Source organism: Anneissia japonica, unplaced genomic scaffold, assembly GCF_011630105.1.
Source record: "Anneissia japonica isolate Jap-2015-1 unplaced genomic scaffold, ASM1163010v1 scaffold284696_len117094_cov170, whole genome shotgun sequence".
NCBI classification, from domain to species: domain Eukaryota; kingdom Metazoa; phylum Echinodermata; class Crinoidea; order Comatulida; family Comatulidae; genus Anneissia; species Anneissia japonica.
In genome coordinates, this window is record NW_022687646.1 from 31545 (window position 1) to 50601 (window position 19057).

Genomic DNA, 19057 nt, shown 5'->3' on the forward strand with positions numbered 1-19057 from the left:
ATGATATCTCATGGATTTGTAGTAGAGGACATTGTATTACTTGTTCCTATTGCCAAGGCGAAATCGGGTGATATCACTGCTATAAGCAATTATTTCTAAGGTATTTGAAACGATTTTAATACTATAATTGTTATCATTATATAAAATTTGTAAACTTCTTTAATTTGTAGACCTCGGAAGCATGTGAAGCTTTAATGTCTCTCTAAATTTGAGAATTGTCCATGGGTACAGTAGTCCAGACTGACAGACCATGTTGTACAGATAGTTCAGTCGCTTTAGGTGGGTATGGTAAAAGTTTTAATACAGTTTTAGATTTTAATCTGTAACTGATTTATTTATATTGTTGGTATTATTTAGTAGATTAGGGAAATCCTTATTCTTGGTAAATTGTTTTCTTGTAAAAGATGATGTTAATAACTTTAGTTACATTTTAATGGAAAAAGTACGGGATGTTGAATACCAAGGAATCTTTTATTAAGAGTAAATACGCATGCAGTAACTGTACATTCATTCTAAAACATTAAACAAAATATTTCCTAATTTCCATTTAAACTCAGAAATCTAAAGACCACAATTATGTCGGTCTTTAATTATAAGGATTCTATTAGACACCAAAGACCATGATTTTGCCAGATTAAACCATAGAGCAAAGCAAACTAATAATTTGCACTTCACACAATATACAATGATATTAGTGCATTTTTTTCTTCTTTTTACAGACTACAGATACAGTGCTCAATATTGAATGAGGATATAGCGCTAATAAGACCAAGGAGCAGAATATTACATTATTGTAATATGTGTAATCCCTGACCTAATTAACGTTATCTCTCTACTTATTTGCATAGTTTAAAATGATCTTACCAAAATAAAATAATTCTCGACAATCAATCAAAGCATTCATTGACATTATCATGAATACTTACGAACCATCTATCATTAAATTATTCTTCAGGTTCAGAGGACCATGTGGCACATGCTCCATTGGTGATCGTGACATCATCTAAACTAATGTCCCCTGTAAAATCAATTCTCCTAATTCCTTCAACATCATCTTATAGATACCGGATGTTGTAACTGTGACTTGTCCAAGTATCCAAAAGTTTCCTTGGTTGTTTGTTCTAGTCCACACTGGTGAACCAACATTACCTGAAGAATCGACTACGTACACATTTAAAGTATTCACTGAGTCCCCGTACATGTGGTAGAACCACTTGATGCACAGGCCGTTCGTTGAAGGATATGACGGTGTCCAAAGACGAGCGATGTCATTGCTATTCTGACCTGTAGCTTCGATGTGCAAGTAGTAACCTCCTGCAAACAAGCGAAAGTAAAAATGCACAATTCTTGAGATTCAATTATTTAGATTATATTTTATAAAGAATCATATAATAGTAGGTGGAGCCGTGTCTGTCTGGTAGACGTATAAAATATAAAAATATAAAAAAAACTGGTGGCACTTTATAGACTAACTTCAATTATTTATTACACAGCAGTCTATGCTTGCTTCATCAGGTCTAATGAAGTGGTACAGAATTGAGGTGAAATATATACAGAATAAAAAAGCTCAGCTATTGCATAAAGACAATGCAGGGAATATCTAGAATCTAGAATGCTCCTACAAGGATACACATCACTGAAAAGAAGTGATAAATAAAGACAATAGGATGAATGCACACAAAAGTATATATGGTCAAATTTCAGCAAACAGCATCAAAATGCAAAATTAAACTGAAATACAAACATACTTCAATCGACACTCAATTCTATAAAGCACGACGGAAACCATAACATCCACTTCTTCTACGCAATAAAAAGCAAACCAACCTCAACAGGATGCCACTGGTAGTTACATAAACCCAAATGTTGGACTTATTAATGAACTCCAACTCATATTGACAGCGATGATAAGCTCACTAATATATTTCCCGAGTAACCGCTCATAGCCTACCACCAGCCTCGTAACATCGAACGATTACTAGAGTCCAGCAAACTTGACAACAGCGAGGATCAACCAGTTGGAACAAGACCGTGCAGTAAAGGAGCATGTCAACTTTTGTCATTTCATTATTTATCACGACTACATCTGGACTTAACAATGTTAGTTACAATATCAAAAGCTCCTATAATTGTGATTCTTCTGATGTTATGTGTGCTTTAACCTGCACGATTTGTCCCAATGTTCTATACATTGATGAAACCTGTCAGACCCTTCGTAAACCTAAATGGACATAAGTTTGACATCGGACATGGTAAGACTGAAAAACCGGTTGGTGAACATTTAAATTTACCTCATTAGAGTGTCAATAACCTGGGGGTATGTGCAATTTTCAACGGAAGTTTAAGAACAATTTCGACCGACTGGCTATGGAACAACGATTCATTGAGAAATTTGAACTCACTAAGGACTCTTAGTTTCTTTTCTCACTATAGATCATAATTTTTATCTCATATGCTTCATACTTATGTATCTGTATTTCTAACATTTAATGGTCTCATTTTATAGATCACACTTGCCTGATATGTTTAGGCCTTGTTTGCATTCTCTATTTTATACAGTGTCACAAAATTATATTTATATTTAAGTAGCTATATTTTTTCCCCGATCATATTCTATTGACATCCATTCTCTCATGAGTAGGCCTACTATTGACTATATCCATTATTGTTTGTTTGTTTTTTTTGTTTTTTTTTGTATTTTAATGCTGTTTGCTCTGGTTTGATTTTATATACTATACTGTGCATTCATTATATTGTCTTTATTTATTATTCCTTGCCAATGATGTGTATAATTGTTTTAGGAGCATTCTAGATTCTAGATACAGTACTCCCTATATTGTTTTTATACAATAGCCTAGCTTTTTTGTATTTCACCTCATCTCTGTGTCACTTCACTACACCTGTGAAAGCTTGTGTAATAAATAATTGAAGTTAGTCCATAAAGTGCCACCAGTGTTTTCATTTCATAAAGAATCATATATCAAACAGACTGCAAAAGAGACTAAAACATCAAGTAGTTGATTCGTGTGGTCTTTCCGTTAAGTTGTGCTTTGTAGTTTATTTACTTTACATTGTTGTTCTCAGTATTTTCTGCTTCATTTGTACTATCAATTTTACAATTTTAATTAATAAATATATATCTGTAGTATCTCTTTTGTTACCTTTACAAGTTCCGTATGTGTGGTCAAATGAAGGACCCGTATTAGCTGAAGGTGTTGATGCAGATCTTCTTTTCCAATTAAAATCGTCCGTGGTGTCTTGTACGAAGTTACAAATACTAGGATCTTCGAAATCGCACTTGGCAAATGCTGACATACACAAGAAAAAAAATAACTGAATAGAGTTGCATTGGTTCAAACCCAAAAACACAGCACAGCGTTTAATTTATCAGACGTTCCTTCGCAATATATTTTAAGTAAAGTGGGGCTGTTTGGTGGTTAAGATGCATTCTTTGCAATCCAAGAACTCTGGATTCAAACCATATAGAGTAACATGATTTCTTTAAAAAATATTTTCTGCCAAATTATGAAACGTGATAGACTCGGCACCTTGTTCTCTGACGATTAGTGCAAAAAGATTTACTACAAACACATAAAATATAATAATGAGCGAACGGTATTTAAAATGTTCGGTACCACTTTGAGCCTCTCCGAATGTATTTCCTTTTCTTCTTACTTTCTATTTCTTAATTTTATACTTACACATTACATTTGTATAACTTAATTGTTTACATGAAAGATTTCTATTTAAATATAAGCTAACTTTTAACCTAAACATTTAACAGTAAATACTAACGTAAACTTTATACAAATCTTAACAACATAATCTGAAATACAAAACTAAACCCTGTTATGCTATATAGTCGATTCGCTTGACCCACTAGTTGTTGCATTTATAGGGGTGTAAACTCTGTTCATATTTACGAGGTAAAGTTTAGCCGAGCGGTAAAGGTACACGTATTATGTGGAATGTTATTCGACCGTATGAAGTTCGAATCTCCCTGTTAGGTTTTTTTTGTAAATTATTAATTATTATTATAATTATTAATAACTTATTATTATTTTGTGCATTTATAGAATACTTTTTACATATTTTATCATTATTCACAATTCCTTTTTTTTTTTTTTTTTTATAAAATTGGGACAGCAAATTGTGAGATATGCGGTGGGAAAATATTTGAAACATAAAAAAAAAAACATCTAACTTCTCCACTCCATCTACCAACAAGGTCTAGCATCACAGGCCTCGGGTGGCAAGTCCATCAATCAAGCTTGCTCGACGTCCGGACCGCTTCCCGTCCGCCTGCGTGGGATGTTCCAGATCATCTATGACGTAGAATACTCGATATCTCAGATAGAGCTTAATAGAAATAAAACAATAGCAGGTTACTTCATATCTTTAATCGCTTAAGCGATTAAAAGGTTACGAAAGCGGCGTCCTGGGGGCTGGGGGCGATGCCCCCGAAAAACTTGACAATTTAGGGGTTTCAACGGCTTATTTAATCGATTTTAGAGTCCAATAATATGTAGAAAATACAATTTTTTTTTCTCCCCGACGAATTATGCTTTTTCTCCTCGACTGGGGGGGGGGGAGAAGCTCTCCCCACCACCCCCTCCTCCCGCTGGCGCCACCCCTGAACTGAAATAAACATGACTTGTTACCCTTTAGGCCGATATATCATATGTATATTATTCGTCTATAAATCATGAATTTTATGTGTACTAAAATAACGAAACGTGAGCACCCCCTAGGTTCGCCAGTTAATCATGTACAGTAGCATGTGGTACTAACAAAATATGTTATACCTACAAAGTTAAGCTAAATCATGCGAATACAGTCCATTGTTGTTAAACATACCGTACTTGATAATAGCTTAAAAGGGAACCAGAAGGTTGATTTTTTATTTTATTGTCTAGAGTGGATTTTTGATATGACATTAATAATAATTCAACTTTAAAATCGTTTTTGGCTATTTTTATGAAGTTATAGACAATTATTTACCATATTTACCGTTTAGTCACTGGCGAGTAAAATAAAATAATCGTGTAGAAAGCGCCGCGTAGGGTATTCGCCGCGTACTACCTTTGCATACATCATGCTGTAACCAAGGATGTAAAACCGGTTTTCCACTAAGCGAATTTATTCGCGCGAATCGAAAGCGTCAGTTCATGCACATGCGCATTCACATTCCCATCGGAGTTTTTGCGAAGGGGAAAAAATGCGCAAGCAATCAGAGCTCTGGAAGCGAACTGACGCTTTAATTCGCGCGAATAAATTCGCCTAGTGGAAAACCAGCTTCAGTGGGAACAGTAGCTTACTGTTGTGGAACAGTAGGCTACCCTTGTTTAGGCCTAAGTCGTGACAAGGGAGCAGAGAAAATATATGACAATAATTGTGGAAAAGGATTTGCAGAGTTGAGTTATCTCCTCTTTTTACCAGTATTAGGTCTGTCCAGCATAGGCCTCTGATACTACCTGAGACCTACAATAGGGTAGGCTGAGCTAGGCTAGGCTAGTCCTACTATCTACACTTGGAGGCCTAGCTCTAGGCCTAGGCCTTGAATATATATGAACTAAAAAAACTATGTTTATATTCACTCTTTTGATTCATTATGGAGTTCTGGGAATGTTAGTCCTGAGGATTTTATCCGATTTCATGTCACAGCCCTTTTCCTTCGACTATCAATGCGATAACAAAATCAGTTTTATTATCACTTCTCTGAATTGCCACCCGGCATTTCCAGTTTTCGTGCGGTCAGCAGTGGGAACAGGCAAGCCAAACATTGGAAGCGAGACATTCTTTACTGAAAGTTAACTCTTGTGGACTTTGCGAGATTCGTTTCGCTGGCCGCGTGACGCTCGACGCTTTCGCTTGACAAGTTTAGTGGGAACCGGCCTTAACTCTTGTTGACAACCGCCTATGCATAATCATATATCAACAGTACCACGGATGAATGTGTTTTACCACGTTAGGCGACCATAATAGTACGTTTTTACCTGTTTGCAGATCTTAATCAATTCTAATACTAATTTCAAATAAATATATTTGTAGAGGTTACAAAAACTAATTTAAATTGAACGGTAAAACCTCTAGAAAAATAGATGCGCAGAATCGTAAGTACTTGTGTTATCAAGGCATCATTTTTTTTTGCAAAATTTATGTGGAAATCGGTTCATGATTTTCCAAATGGTGGTGATGGATTTTTAAGCCTAATGTTTTTCGCGGGGGATATTTACAGACTGGCACATTGCCATTTCAAATTTTGCAAATAAATAAAATTGCTTAACTTTAATTGGAAAGACAAGCACTCTGTAATAACTCTGAACATGGGGAGGAGGGGATAAATCCCCTTTGTACTAAAATCCTAAATTTTTAACTTCAGTTTTACAAGATTTGGATTTTATATGCACATATTATCTTCATAACTTTGAAGTGAATGGTGTTTTGATTACGTTGACAACTTCAAATCCTAATTTATGTAATTATTGAAAATATTTATACAGGTTAACATATCAGGAGGATGTAACAGTCTGTTTTTCATATGGTACTGTTTTGCACTACAAGCTTAGAGTATATAAAATATCAAGAAGTTGAATTAATAAAATTGTTAATGACTGAATTACAAATATGATAGAAAGCTCAATCTAAAATAAATACAGAAAACTTTGTATTTTGTTTTAATACATAGACAAATTTAGAATCAATAGGTAAGTTAATAAAATTAATAATAGAAGCCTATAATCAAATAAATTATTAAATTGTAAAATACAGTATTTAACTAGCCTACACTTACTCTGTTGATTGCATTCCCCACATACAGAAAATATTCTAGGCTTACTCCCATGCGTACTCGAAAGTAGTTACTTGTCTTGAAGTCCAGACATCTCATGTCGTCCAACTCAACTAATCATGATGGCTGTGCAGCCCCCCCCCCCCCTCTGAGAAAAAGCATTGTAACAAAATATAGTTGTGAGAAAATGAGCAAAACACGTTTGGGTTTTTCCCAAGAAAAGTACAAGTTGTTTCAAATTTTTTAAACTATGGTTTGTTTACAGATATCAATAAAATATTTACCACATGCTTTTCATTATTATCATTATTATTATTTTAATTAAGGGGCAAAATGGAGATAATGCCTTTTTTTGAGTATTTATGACTAAATGTGAATAAAATCGGGCATTACCTGCAAAAATTATTTATACATATACATAAATAGTTTATTTATTGAAATGTATGTATATGATATTTAATCTATAGATATTTTATAAAAATATTGCCCCAAAAATGAAAATTAATATTTAAAAATATATAAAGTATATGTATAAAATCCAAAAATTGAGTGCAAAAATTAGGAGGTATTATACGCTGACATTATAAATTGCTGGATTTAATTGTGTACATGAGGAAGTTGCGGTGTGGGGGTTAAACGTTAATGGTGAAGGAGCCGGTGTCATGGTGTGGGGTAGCCAAGCCTAAACTCTTCCTATCATTTCAGGTTTGTCAAAATATGTTAAAACTTACTTTATTAGTGGTTCGTTAACTATCGAGCCTCGCTTAAAATTTTTCGAAAGTGGTCTAGGGGCTTCGGCCCCGGAAAATTTTGACAATTTAAGGGTTTTAAAGGATTATTTAATCGAATTTAGAGTCTACAAAGGCCCTGGCTCTACGGCACCCTACCCCCGCTGGTACCACATCTGTTGTGAACTATTTTTGATTGTTACATAAAGTTGTTGTTGTTGTTTTTTTTTTCAGTATTTTTCTGCTGTTTGGGCAACTGTTGATATTTTGTGTTTGCTAAATTATTGAAACTACCTGCTTATTGTTCGTTTGTATGCAATATACGTACATCGTGTGTTGGCGTATTTACGAGGGTAGTAATCAAAATCCCCCCAATCCCAAAAAAAATTCAAGTTTGTGAAGCAAAAAAAAAAAAACGCTCATGTGGTTAAAAATTACATTATTTGCATTAATTACATTATATATAAAAGTCGTTTTAACACCAGAGATAAATCTAAGCGATTTACAAATCGAATAAAGATTAAGGTTAAATTAGTTGAGACAATAACTTTTACTGTGGTGCTAAGTAATTCAGCCACTGTGCTGTTATTCTTTTTATTGCTGTCAGTACTTATGGTCTTGCTGAGCATTTATTATTTATGTTTATTTATTGAGTTTACATACAGTATGCAACATTATATTTTATTTATTTATTTATTAGAACTTTGTTAATAAAGGGGATAGCCCCTGTAGCTCACCATTATTAATTTGTGTTTTGCTGTTTTGATATTGGTTTAAACTATGGATTACGTTTAAAGCACTGCAGATTACTGCATGTAAAACGATATACCAGTGCTACATGATTCAAACACACAGAATGTGGTTCTTGATATTAACATTGTTGACTTCTTCTTTTTGTGTATGACAAGCAGCATCGATTTTTTATTTATTTATTTTATTACTTTTATTTACAGTAACAGGAATTTTTCTGCAAATCAAATAACAACTCCACTCTCAAGCCTCATTCATATGAGACTTAGACGTTGACAGCATTTTTGTGTCGCTTTTTGGCATATCCTTCGCCCTCGCCCAAAGTTGTGTAAAAAGAATAGCTGTGTATCCATTGTGGTAATGAGTATGTATGTAAAATAAAACATTATTTCTTTAATGTAATAATAGTGCAATATGTATAGTGAAGGTTAAAATAAGTAGACGTAATTATCATACAAGATTTACACAGAAATAAGAAGAGGAATTGGATGCTGTAAGCTGTGCTATTATTGTGGCTTACGTATATCCCGGTGTATACACACAGAAGTGGATTCAAGGGAGGGGTGGGTGGATCCTTAAATATTTGAAATAACAGGTGGTTGGAGAAAATTACACTTAAGGCAGTCCTACCAGGCTACCTCTAAATGCCAGAGATTAAAAATATCATACCTCAGCCCCAACCATGTTTGGAAAAATGTCCTAAAGTAGTACTTTAATATTTACTAAATGTATAAAAAATTAATTATACATATGGAAAGGAACTAATAATAGAAATAACAATATGGGCGCTTCCATATGGACGCTTCATTTTCTGTCAATATTACGTCCGATTTTGTTTTTACAAAACCAAAAACACCTCCACTACCGAAGACTCAAGAGCGAGATTAAGTTTATGTATAGTATATTGTCTGTATGCTTGTCTTGTTAAAGGGAATGGCAAGGTGCCGGATTTAGAAAAAAAATCATGGCCACTTAAAACCCACTTAAATAATATTTAATTTATTCATTAGACAGGCTTCATTCTGGCATAATTTACAACATTTTGATTCTGTGAAAATGATTAATTTAAACATAATCAGTATTTTCATGAACCTTCATAATGTACATATCAGCCTCAAGGTGAAAATAGCAATAATTTCGGCAAAAATGCGTAGAAGCTAACGGTTTAGTCGCAAATGGGGATTTTTTTACAATGTCATTTTCCGATTGTTTTATGTTTTCTACCACCTACGGGTCACAAAAAGACTATGCTTGAAAATTTCACTTAAAACCTACTTTTAAGGCATAATTAGTCATATAGGCTTAATTCTGGTATAATATGTGTCAGCTTACCCATTAACACTAGTACATATTTTTTTTCTCTCTCTCTTTTCTGGCAAAGCCACATTTATTCAATAATACATAATACCAATGATTTTCAAAATAACAAATCAAATCATCAAATTCATATTCGAAATAAAAAAAAAAACAATAGGCCTATTTAGAACTCTTAAGTTTCTTTACGATTATCATTTCATAACAGCACAATTTTTACAATAAAATTTCATTCCTTTTATTTCCTTACAATTTATTTTATAAACTTTTTATATTTGTTTTCTTTTTTGTTTTTTCTCTTTTGTTTTTTCTCTTTTGTAAATTCATTTCTTTTTTCCCCTTATTATTCTTCCCTTTCATTTTGCGCTGGAAACCCACAAAGAAGAAAAAAAAAATGTTAAGAGTGAATTTATCAACAGGTAATCAGAATAACAATAATGTAATGGTAATTGCATCACTTTCCATTATTTTGATGCTATTACAGGTAAATCCTTATAAATATGTTTTGTTAATTGTATAATACAAAGATTAAAGTCTTAAATAGTTAATTACCTTAATCCACTTCTTTAATGATTTTTCTCTGTTGATAATAAATTCACAGTTGATACTACTTTTTAGCATAGTGATAAATAAATTCCATAAGTTTCTACATACGTACTTGTTTAGTTCTGATAAAGTTTTTTGTTTATAAGTCGTAAACATTGCAATGGTAGATATCTCATTAATTACATTATTATCTGTACTAAGAATAATATCTTTATATTTTATCCTGATGTAATATATGTTGTTAATCATATTCTGTACATTTCCCCATAATTTACTGACATAATTGAAATTGAAAATGTGTTTATCATCTTCAAAATTTCCACAAAAAACAAAAACAAAAACAAAAACATTTATAAGCTATTAACATTATTAGCAGGGTCATTTAAAACATTTGTTCTTTTTTCTCATGCATCTTTTAGATATTCTTTATTACATGTATCATTTAAAAAATTAAGCAAAGAGCGGAATTTGATGAGAAAAGATCATCAAGCAAATAATTTTTTATAATGTATAATGTCGACTCTGCTTCTCTCTTTGCATTGGGTTGTATGTAGTTATTAATAATTTTAATCCACTTTCTGGGGATTGCTTTTAGCACTGTTAAATATTCACTTAACCAATTACTTTTGTTTAACAACTTTTCCAATATTTCTTTTGACTTCAACAGTCTATTTTTAATAACAATGTCTTTTTTTTTTAAATCCCGAATTGTACCAGTTGTTAAATAGAAAAGATTTTCATTTACATTGATGGGTTTATTACCCCATAGAGGTTGCTCTGCAATCTCGCTATAGCTATTTACTTTGTTTATTTGTTATACTATTGTATTGAACTGATGCTTTAATTACATTCACTTAAAACTGTGGTACCTTTTTCATCATTGTGTTTTGTAACAAATGAATATTTGACATATTGAACAATACAATTTCAGAAGCAAGTTTATTTATATAATATAACGGAACTAATTTCCATTTGACAAAGTCATTGTTAAGAAGTTTTCTTGCCCAATTTATACTGACGGCTTTGACATGCAAGCTAAAGTCTTCTACATCTAAACATCCAAGTTAAGTTGGTCCTATTAATTTTTTCTTTGATTTTTTCCCATTTCCCATTTGACCCAACATAAATTATAAGGTTCATCAGTACGATCCTTCGACCTGCCAATCCACATTGCTTTTGTTTTGTTCATATTAAGTCTTAAACCTGGAATTTTACAAAATTGATCAATCAAAACAATGGACCTACTAAGGCTAGTTTCATTTCCGATGAATAATACCGTATCATCGGCCAATTGAGCAATACGTGCCTCATGATAAGTAGTGGTATTGCATTGTAAAGGTATTCTTTTTAACAATATATCTGCTCTAATATTAATAGCCATCATTTCTACTACTGGAATAAAAAGCAGTGCGGACAACGGATAACCTTGACGCAAACCGTTTTGCATTTTAAAACTCTCAGATAGCCAACCATTGTTGTTAATTATACACTCAGTATTGAAGTAAATACTGTTTATCCAATTGCAAAAAGACTTACCGAAATTCAATGATTTAATGGCTCTATATAAGAAGTCTCTACTGACAGTGTCAAACGCTTTTTTAAAGTCAAGAGACAGAAGCGCATCTTCAATGTCTTTTTCCATGTATAATAAAGTAAGTCATATATTAGAAGAATGTTTTCTCCTTCGAATCTTCCTTTTATGTATCCCTTTTGATTACTATTGACTAACTTATTTATGACTTTATGAAGAAGGTCACAAAGGGTGTGTGTTAAAAATTTATAATCTGTGTTAAGGAGGGTAATTGGACGCCAGCTATCCAACAATTGGTGATCTCCATTTTTATACAATATATTAATTACCCCTCTACTTTGAGAATTACTTAATATTCCTTCTTCAAAGGATTCGTTATTAGCATCACAGACCATGGTACCAATTTCATTCTAGAAACATTTGTAAAATTCTGTGCTTAGTCCGTCACACCCAGGTGAGATATTCGTTTTCATATTTTTAACAGTGTGCACTCTTCTAAGGTATTTTTGCCTTCACATATAAGGCTCTATTCTTCAGTAAGTTTAGTCATCTTTGTGTTTTGGAGATAAGCATCATTATCAACAACAGGGGGTGATGTGTTTGAGTACATTGACCTATAAAATTATTTTTTACTTCTTCATTTAAAATATCTGTTGGCTCTGACACTATTTTCCCTTCATTGATTTTTAGACAGTGTATTTGTTTTTTAATTTCATTGTGCTTTTTCAGATTTAGAAAATATTTATTATTACGCTCTCCTTTCTCAACCCATTTTGCTCGTGACTTTATTTGGATTCCCTTTAATTACTCTTTATTAGTTCTTGTTGTTCAATAATATCGTCAATCTTTTTTATACTGGAAATTGTTATCATCTCATGTAGTCTTTTTAATTCTTATTGTAATTTTAATTTGTTTTTATTATGTAATTTGTTTTTGGTTTTACTAAAAGTTATAGAGAATTCTATTATTTTAACTTAAGTGATTTCCCATTTTAATTTCTTACTAATGTTTTTATTTTCATATAATATTTTTTGAACAAATTGTTTAATGTGTTTTTGATAATAATGATCAATTAGAATAGTATTATTAATTTTCCAGAGGCCTCGGCCTCTCCGACTTTCATGTGTAGTAAGTTTTATTGACACAGCTTGATGGTCAGTTACGATGGCAGGTCTAATATCACAATAGAGTATTTAATCAGATTTTACGGCATTTTTAGTAGCCATAAAGTAATCTAAACGCCTATAGGTGCCTTGAAGTTCTTCTCCATGTAAACTGTATTTTGTTCGCATTAAAATGTCTCTAACAATCAAACAGATTTAACTTTTTCATGAAATTATTTAGAGTATATACAGATTTGTCGTTTCTATTGACACTTCCCACTTGATCGTATTCTCTTTCCAGAATGCAATTAGTCTACCCCAATTTGGATTCTATCATCTGAAGGATTATGTATGTTTTCTAATACTTTTTTTAACTTTCTAAAATTTTTCATATCATTAGGTGTATAAATGTTAACAAGAGTAGAACTTTTTAGTAAATTTTAATTTTCAATATGACATATCTACCATCAGAATCAATAAATTTGTCAATTATATCTATATTCCTTCTCTGCTGAGTATTGAAACGCCTTTGCTGTTTGAAGTTCCTATTCTGTGAAATGCTGAACCATTCAAAGAAAAATTGGGGTTACCTTTGTTATCACTTGTAAGGTGAGTTTCTTGAAGAAAAATAATGTCTGATTTTTGATCGAGTCAGTATCTTTTAAATTTTCTACTGCTTACTTTTAGGCCTATCTCTTAGACCTCGAATGTTTAGACAGATGCAATGGAGAGATCACATCACATACAAAATGATTGTGTAATTAATTATACAAATAACTATGCAAAAAGTGCACTACCTCTTTGCGCTTTTTTTCCTTCTTTTTCGTAAGAGTTTGGCGAGGGAGTTTTACTATTGCTTTTATTTTTTTTCTGATCTTTCATGGCATTACCTGTATGTTCATAGCTTTGTTTATTATTATGAGTTCTTTTTTTTCCTGTGGCAAGAAAGTTGTGATTTTTTGTTGTCATTGTTATTTAAATCAATTTTTTTCTTTCTGATTTTTCCGTATATGTATTTGTGCATATTACCTCATTTGTGTTTCCTTTTCTATCAGATTCGTTTTCTTTTCAATATCACTGTCTGTGTCTTTTGCAGTTTCTTCTTCGCTCTCAGAATCAGAACTAGCATTTAACTTGCTACAGGTAAGTAGTGTTAAAATTTCCAATTCACTAAAATCCATCTTTTTGTGACCAAATGTACCACATTGATGACACTTAACTTGTTCTTTGCATTCCCTTGTCACATGACCACTCGTTAGGCAGTTTCTACATTTTTTCCTCCATCAAACTTTCCTTCATGAAAGAGACAAGCTTTAAACCCATTAATCAGCCTAGGAAGAGGAGATTTTGGTTTATACAAAACTACCGTAGTACCGCAACCTGGGTACCAATAAATAAGTGGCGGCCGCCAGATAATTTTTATTCACTATTGACACTAACGGGCTTCCGTACAAAACGATCGCCGTTTAAAACACTTGTTATCTTCCCTCTTATTCGGAGTTTTGCTGGGAAAATTTTACTTTTCGCATTCCCACCAATAGTCCAGCAAACTTTGGTTGGTTGCATTTTTTTTGCTATATTTTTAAAAAATTGGATATGATGTAGAGTAGACATAGATAAATCAAAAAAGTATGTGCAACATTTTTTTTTCATACGTAAGGGGAGTTGCCAGCAGTTTCAAAATGGCCGGCAATTTTTCCTAAAATTGTCACTAATATTGTAAATTTATGTCATTAAAATGCAGTATTCAATTGGAAATCCACTCATAACAATGACAAACACAGTTAACTAAATATTTTACACATTTTTGAGCTATTACAATTTAAAATGGCTGCTATTTTCCATTGTTTTAGCTTTTTAGCATACATATTAATATAATACTAACCGACCTGTACAAAAACGTGTAATAGAGCTATTTATAAGCCTACTGTCAAAGACCATGCTGTACATAAACTGTGTCTAGTCATAGAGATAATTATTATTATTATAATTATAGGCCATTATTGTTCACACTGTCTTGACTACCAAGTCCTATTCAAGAGATTTTGGCCTACTCCATAAGCACTGTAGTGTAGCTTACTCGATACACCACTGAACTCTGTTGCACGAGGGAGAGGTCTGACATACATATTTATGTGTATCAGTTCCCATAACTGACTTAATATAGCGCCCTCTATAATTTCTGCCTTAAACTGTATGGGATAATAATAATGCGTCCCGGCTTTATTTTCTGTCAATATTACGTCCGATTTTTTTTTCCAAAACCAAAAAAACACCTCTCTGCCGAAACCTCAATAGCGAGATTATCTTGTCTGTATGCTTGTCTTCTGCCCGGGGCCCTAGATTAACTATTTTGACCGTACACACAGCCAGCTTGAAAATAAACATTTATTTGATAGTTTGTACATGACTAACATAAACAATTATATATTGAATGTTATTTTTGAATAATCTGACTTAAAATTGCGTTGAAAGGAACTAAACCGTGTACTTATATCCTTTTGCCAAAGTTTGTCAACATGTCTTGAATGAGAAAACCATTGCAAAAGAGCATAACTGACATTTTGAGCGCAAAAATCAATATAGAAAAAATGTGTGCTACACTGAAAGGGACATTATTTATCTATTTGAATACATTAACCATGAAATCAAATACTGAAATACTTTTTAGGGCTAAATAAATTACACGTTTTGCTTAATATCTGCAAAACAGAAAATTGTCAGTTATGCCCTTTTGCCATGGGAGGGCAGTGTGACAGCCTAAGTGATCAGCTGTTCTGTGCATCGTTCGCGAGCACAGCGAGTATAATAACTGCAATGCGAGTTAATAGCGCCGAGTAATGTAACTACTACTGCAACATAGCGAGTAACGCAGTGTTAGATTTTTATAGGACGACACACGACGTACCCATTCACTTTTACGGCATCGAGATTCAGCCTTTGTATGGGCTTTGTATTTTAATTAATGCAAGAATAAAACAAGTGATATTGACAGTAGATTCTGAAGTTTAATACATTTAAATTTATTCTCAGTCTGAAAATACAAAGTACTATCTAATAGTTGTTCTATTGAAATGCGCTAATCTCAATATCTGCTGCTATGTGGGTTTGTAAGCCTATCTCGATTCAATCGTTGTATGAGCTTGTATTTTAATCAATGCAACAATATAACAGGTGATGGATTTAATACATTGGGGTGATGCATTTACTGTCACGTCTGCAAATACAATACTAATTTGTTGTTCAATTAAAGTTTATATAAATTCCACTATTGTAAGCAAAGAAACTTCGCTCGATGCTGCGAAGCTAGGACTTCGAAAATTATGCCCGTACAGTGTGGTCCACTGGCGCTATATACGATATACGTAGGCCTTAGTCATATAAAAGACCATTGTGCTTACTGGATCCTTTGTTGAATTACTGTAGGTCCCTGCCCATCTAATCTTGACTACAATAATATCTAAAATCAATAAAATGGCCGCTCTTTAATCAATTGTATCCGCTCAGTTCGCCAAAAAATTAATTTTCTTTCACCTTATTCACCGTAGGTAAAGCGAAGAAAAAAAAAATTAATAGCGAGTCGAGTGGCCGAGCGGTAAGGCAGAGGCACCGCTACAGCCTTACCATCGGCGCTGGTTCCAGCCTCTCCTCGCCTATGGTCCGGTTTGTAGAACCAAGTCTTCTCGGATAAGGACTTCAAATTGAGGTCCAGCATATGGCTCGTGTACACTTTAAAGAATCCATTGCATCTTTCGGAAGAGTAGGGTGTTACGCCGATGTTATTCATTTCAGCCCCTGTCGTTGTGGAATGATGTGAACATGTGTCTACCAATCTATGAGCGCAAGAAACGGTCATGACTAAATATAGGTCATACACACACAGGGCACTGTACCATTTGCAAGACCAATGAGATTTAAACTATTATCCATTTCCTTTCTGAAAAGCTTTCTTCCATAAGAAACTATGTTTTAATTACTTAAAACTGACTTTTGTAGAATTGATAAATATTTTTGGTAAATTTTTATTATCATTTACTCCTTGACAATATTTATAATATTTGCCAAAATGAACACATCTGTAGAATATTTAACTGGCATTGCAAAACCTACTTAGTTAAGGCATGTCCCATAACCTCAAATGTTTTCTTAGCATAATATATACAAGATGTAATCGTATTGGTAATCGCGTCAGAATCGAGTTTCCTAGTCCTATCATACGTCAATTGAACAACTATTTAATAGTATTTTGTATTTTCAGATTGAAAGTAAATGTACATAACTTTAGAATCTACTATGAATCACTTGTTTTATTTTTGCATTGATACAACAAGGCTCATACAAAAAAGTGTGTCGTTCCAAGAAGGTATACCTCCTTCGTTCTAGGCCATTGGCGATGCGCAGAACAGCGCTGATCACTGTGAATAGAGCATGCGCAAAATACGTTCTATAAAGATGATCATGAATAATTCATGATATTTTACCACTGATCTCTACTATAATAGCTGGATTGCTCATCGGCCAATCCTGGTACAGAAAAATGTAAGGCCTCCGACGCCATGTTGGAGGGACTAAGTGACGTAAAAGTTTTTTAAAAAAAAGTTTCTTCTGGCATTTGTTTAAATTATACTTAAAAATAACGATTCTTACAATACTTTTCAATAATAAAAATTTAAATTAACTTAGGAATTTTTTTCAAACAGTCTTTAACCACTAGACGCGACTGTTTATGCAGTTTTTAAAAGCGCGAGCGAAGTCGTGTTGTTATAGTGACGTCGACCCCTAACAACGCAAATAACTCTTTGCTTGAGCTTTCTTAAACTGCATAAAAAGTCACATCAAGTAGATAGATGATTTGAAAAATAATCATTACGTTAAATTCAAATTTAACGTTAAAAAGTTTTGCCAAAATCGTTATTTTAAACAATAATTAAAAAAGATGCTAAAAGAAACTTGTCTAAACTAATACATCACTTCCCAACATGTCGTCGGTGGCCTCACGAAAACCAGCCAATGAGCAATTCAGATAGTAGAGATCAGTGGATTTTACCCATAGAGCTATTAAACAACTAGAGTGCTGACAAGATGGCGAAGAAATGCAGAGTTGTGTATGTGTACCATCCAAGATGGCCGCCAAAGGAAAGCGCCATCTTCAGGCTTAGTATACATAAAATTATTACCATAAATAAGACCTCTGATTGACTATTATTTCATTAATGATAATTAGTATTGATAATAACAAATTATTAAACTATCGTAGCCAAAAAGAGGCAAAGTAGAGCATCGTATTAAAAAATTTAAATCGTGTACATTACACCTATACACCGCAACGCTCGAGTTTCAAACATACGGATAACTAGCTGTACTGAACTTTCTGTGTAAATTGAGGGAGTCATTGAAAATGATAGTGCTTAGGCGAAATTTGATTGGCTGAATCTATGGCAGCCATCTTGGATGGTACACACACAACTTTGCGTATTTCGAACATCGAATACATTGCAGGTAGCGCTCTAGTATTCTTATTATATCTCTATAATTTTACCAAACTATCCTACGTTACGCAAATTCGCGCGCAAATTCGCGCTCTGTGGATGTACATCAAGCTTTTTTCTCTTCTTCGACATTATCACACCGTACAGCATATTGAAGTGTTCGTCTCACCAAATGTCATGGATATTAACTAACAGTACACTCAGTTGACTGTCAGCCTTGGTGAGACAACCGCGGTAAGACCGAAATCAGTAGCATTGCATTCCTATTACAATAGCAGATACAGATACAAATATATTTCTTCTAGTAAAAATACAAGGTACAATAACGTTCAGGATATTAATTTTATTCAACTCTGTACAAAACAAACAGTGGCGTAGCTAGAATATTTCTGTAGTGGGGGTGGGCAGTGTGGGTCCGTAATATTATGTGGGGGTACAAGTGTTCTGATCGAAACGAAAAATCAAATGCTGTGGCCCGGGGGCCGCGAAGGGCTAATAACTTTACAATATAAATTATTATGTGACCTCATCCCGTTTGCTCTCAAATAATAATGTATAAATGAAGTGAAATTTGTATAGAATTAAAGAATCAAAATGAACATCACATTGTTGTTTAGCAGTTTATTCATTATACGAAACATTTTAAACCATAATGAAACTATTGTATTTTGTATCTTAATACGAATTACAGTTAAAATTCAGAAACATAAATAGTAACCGGGAACGGGATTTGTGCATTAACCGTTGTGTTGCAACAAGAAAAGTGTGTAGAGAATACGGGGAGTTTGTATAAATGCCTGTGATTG

At 33.2% G+C, this 19057-nt stretch overlaps 1 protein-coding gene across 1 annotated transcript; it reads right to left on the reverse strand.

Moving 5' to 3' along the window:
* Window positions 1–867: 867 nt before the first annotated feature.
* LOC117120568 (enteropeptidase-like) lies at window positions 868–13943 on the reverse strand. The gene is made up of 4 exons (XM_033265593.1): window positions 13792–13943; window positions 13228–13322; window positions 3162–3308; window positions 868–1314 (listed from the first exon to the last, which is right to left on the reverse strand). The coding sequence occupies exons 1-4, from the start codon at window positions 13941–13943 to the stop codon at window positions 1004–1006; spliced, it is 705 nt and encodes a 234-aa protein (XP_033121484.1). The 3' UTR covers window positions 868–1003.
* Between the last annotated feature and the right edge of the window lie 5114 nt (window positions 13944–19057).

What these genes read in the sequence shown, in the direction of transcription:
- LOC117120568 (XM_033265593.1), bottom strand. Translation starts at nt 13,943, where the DNA reads ATGGATTTTAGTGAATTGGAAATTTTAACACTACTTACCTGTAGCAAG. An exon ending in GAAAAGGAAACACAAATGAG is followed by an intron (nt 13,323 to 13,791) that starts GTAATATGCACA and finishes TGAATGGTTCAG; the next exon opens with CATTTCACAGAATAGGAACT. An exon ending in CAAATTTATTGATTCTGATG is followed by an intron (nt 3,309 to 13,227) that starts GTAGATATGTCA and finishes TGTGTATGTCAG; the next exon opens with CATTTGCCAAGTGCGATTTC.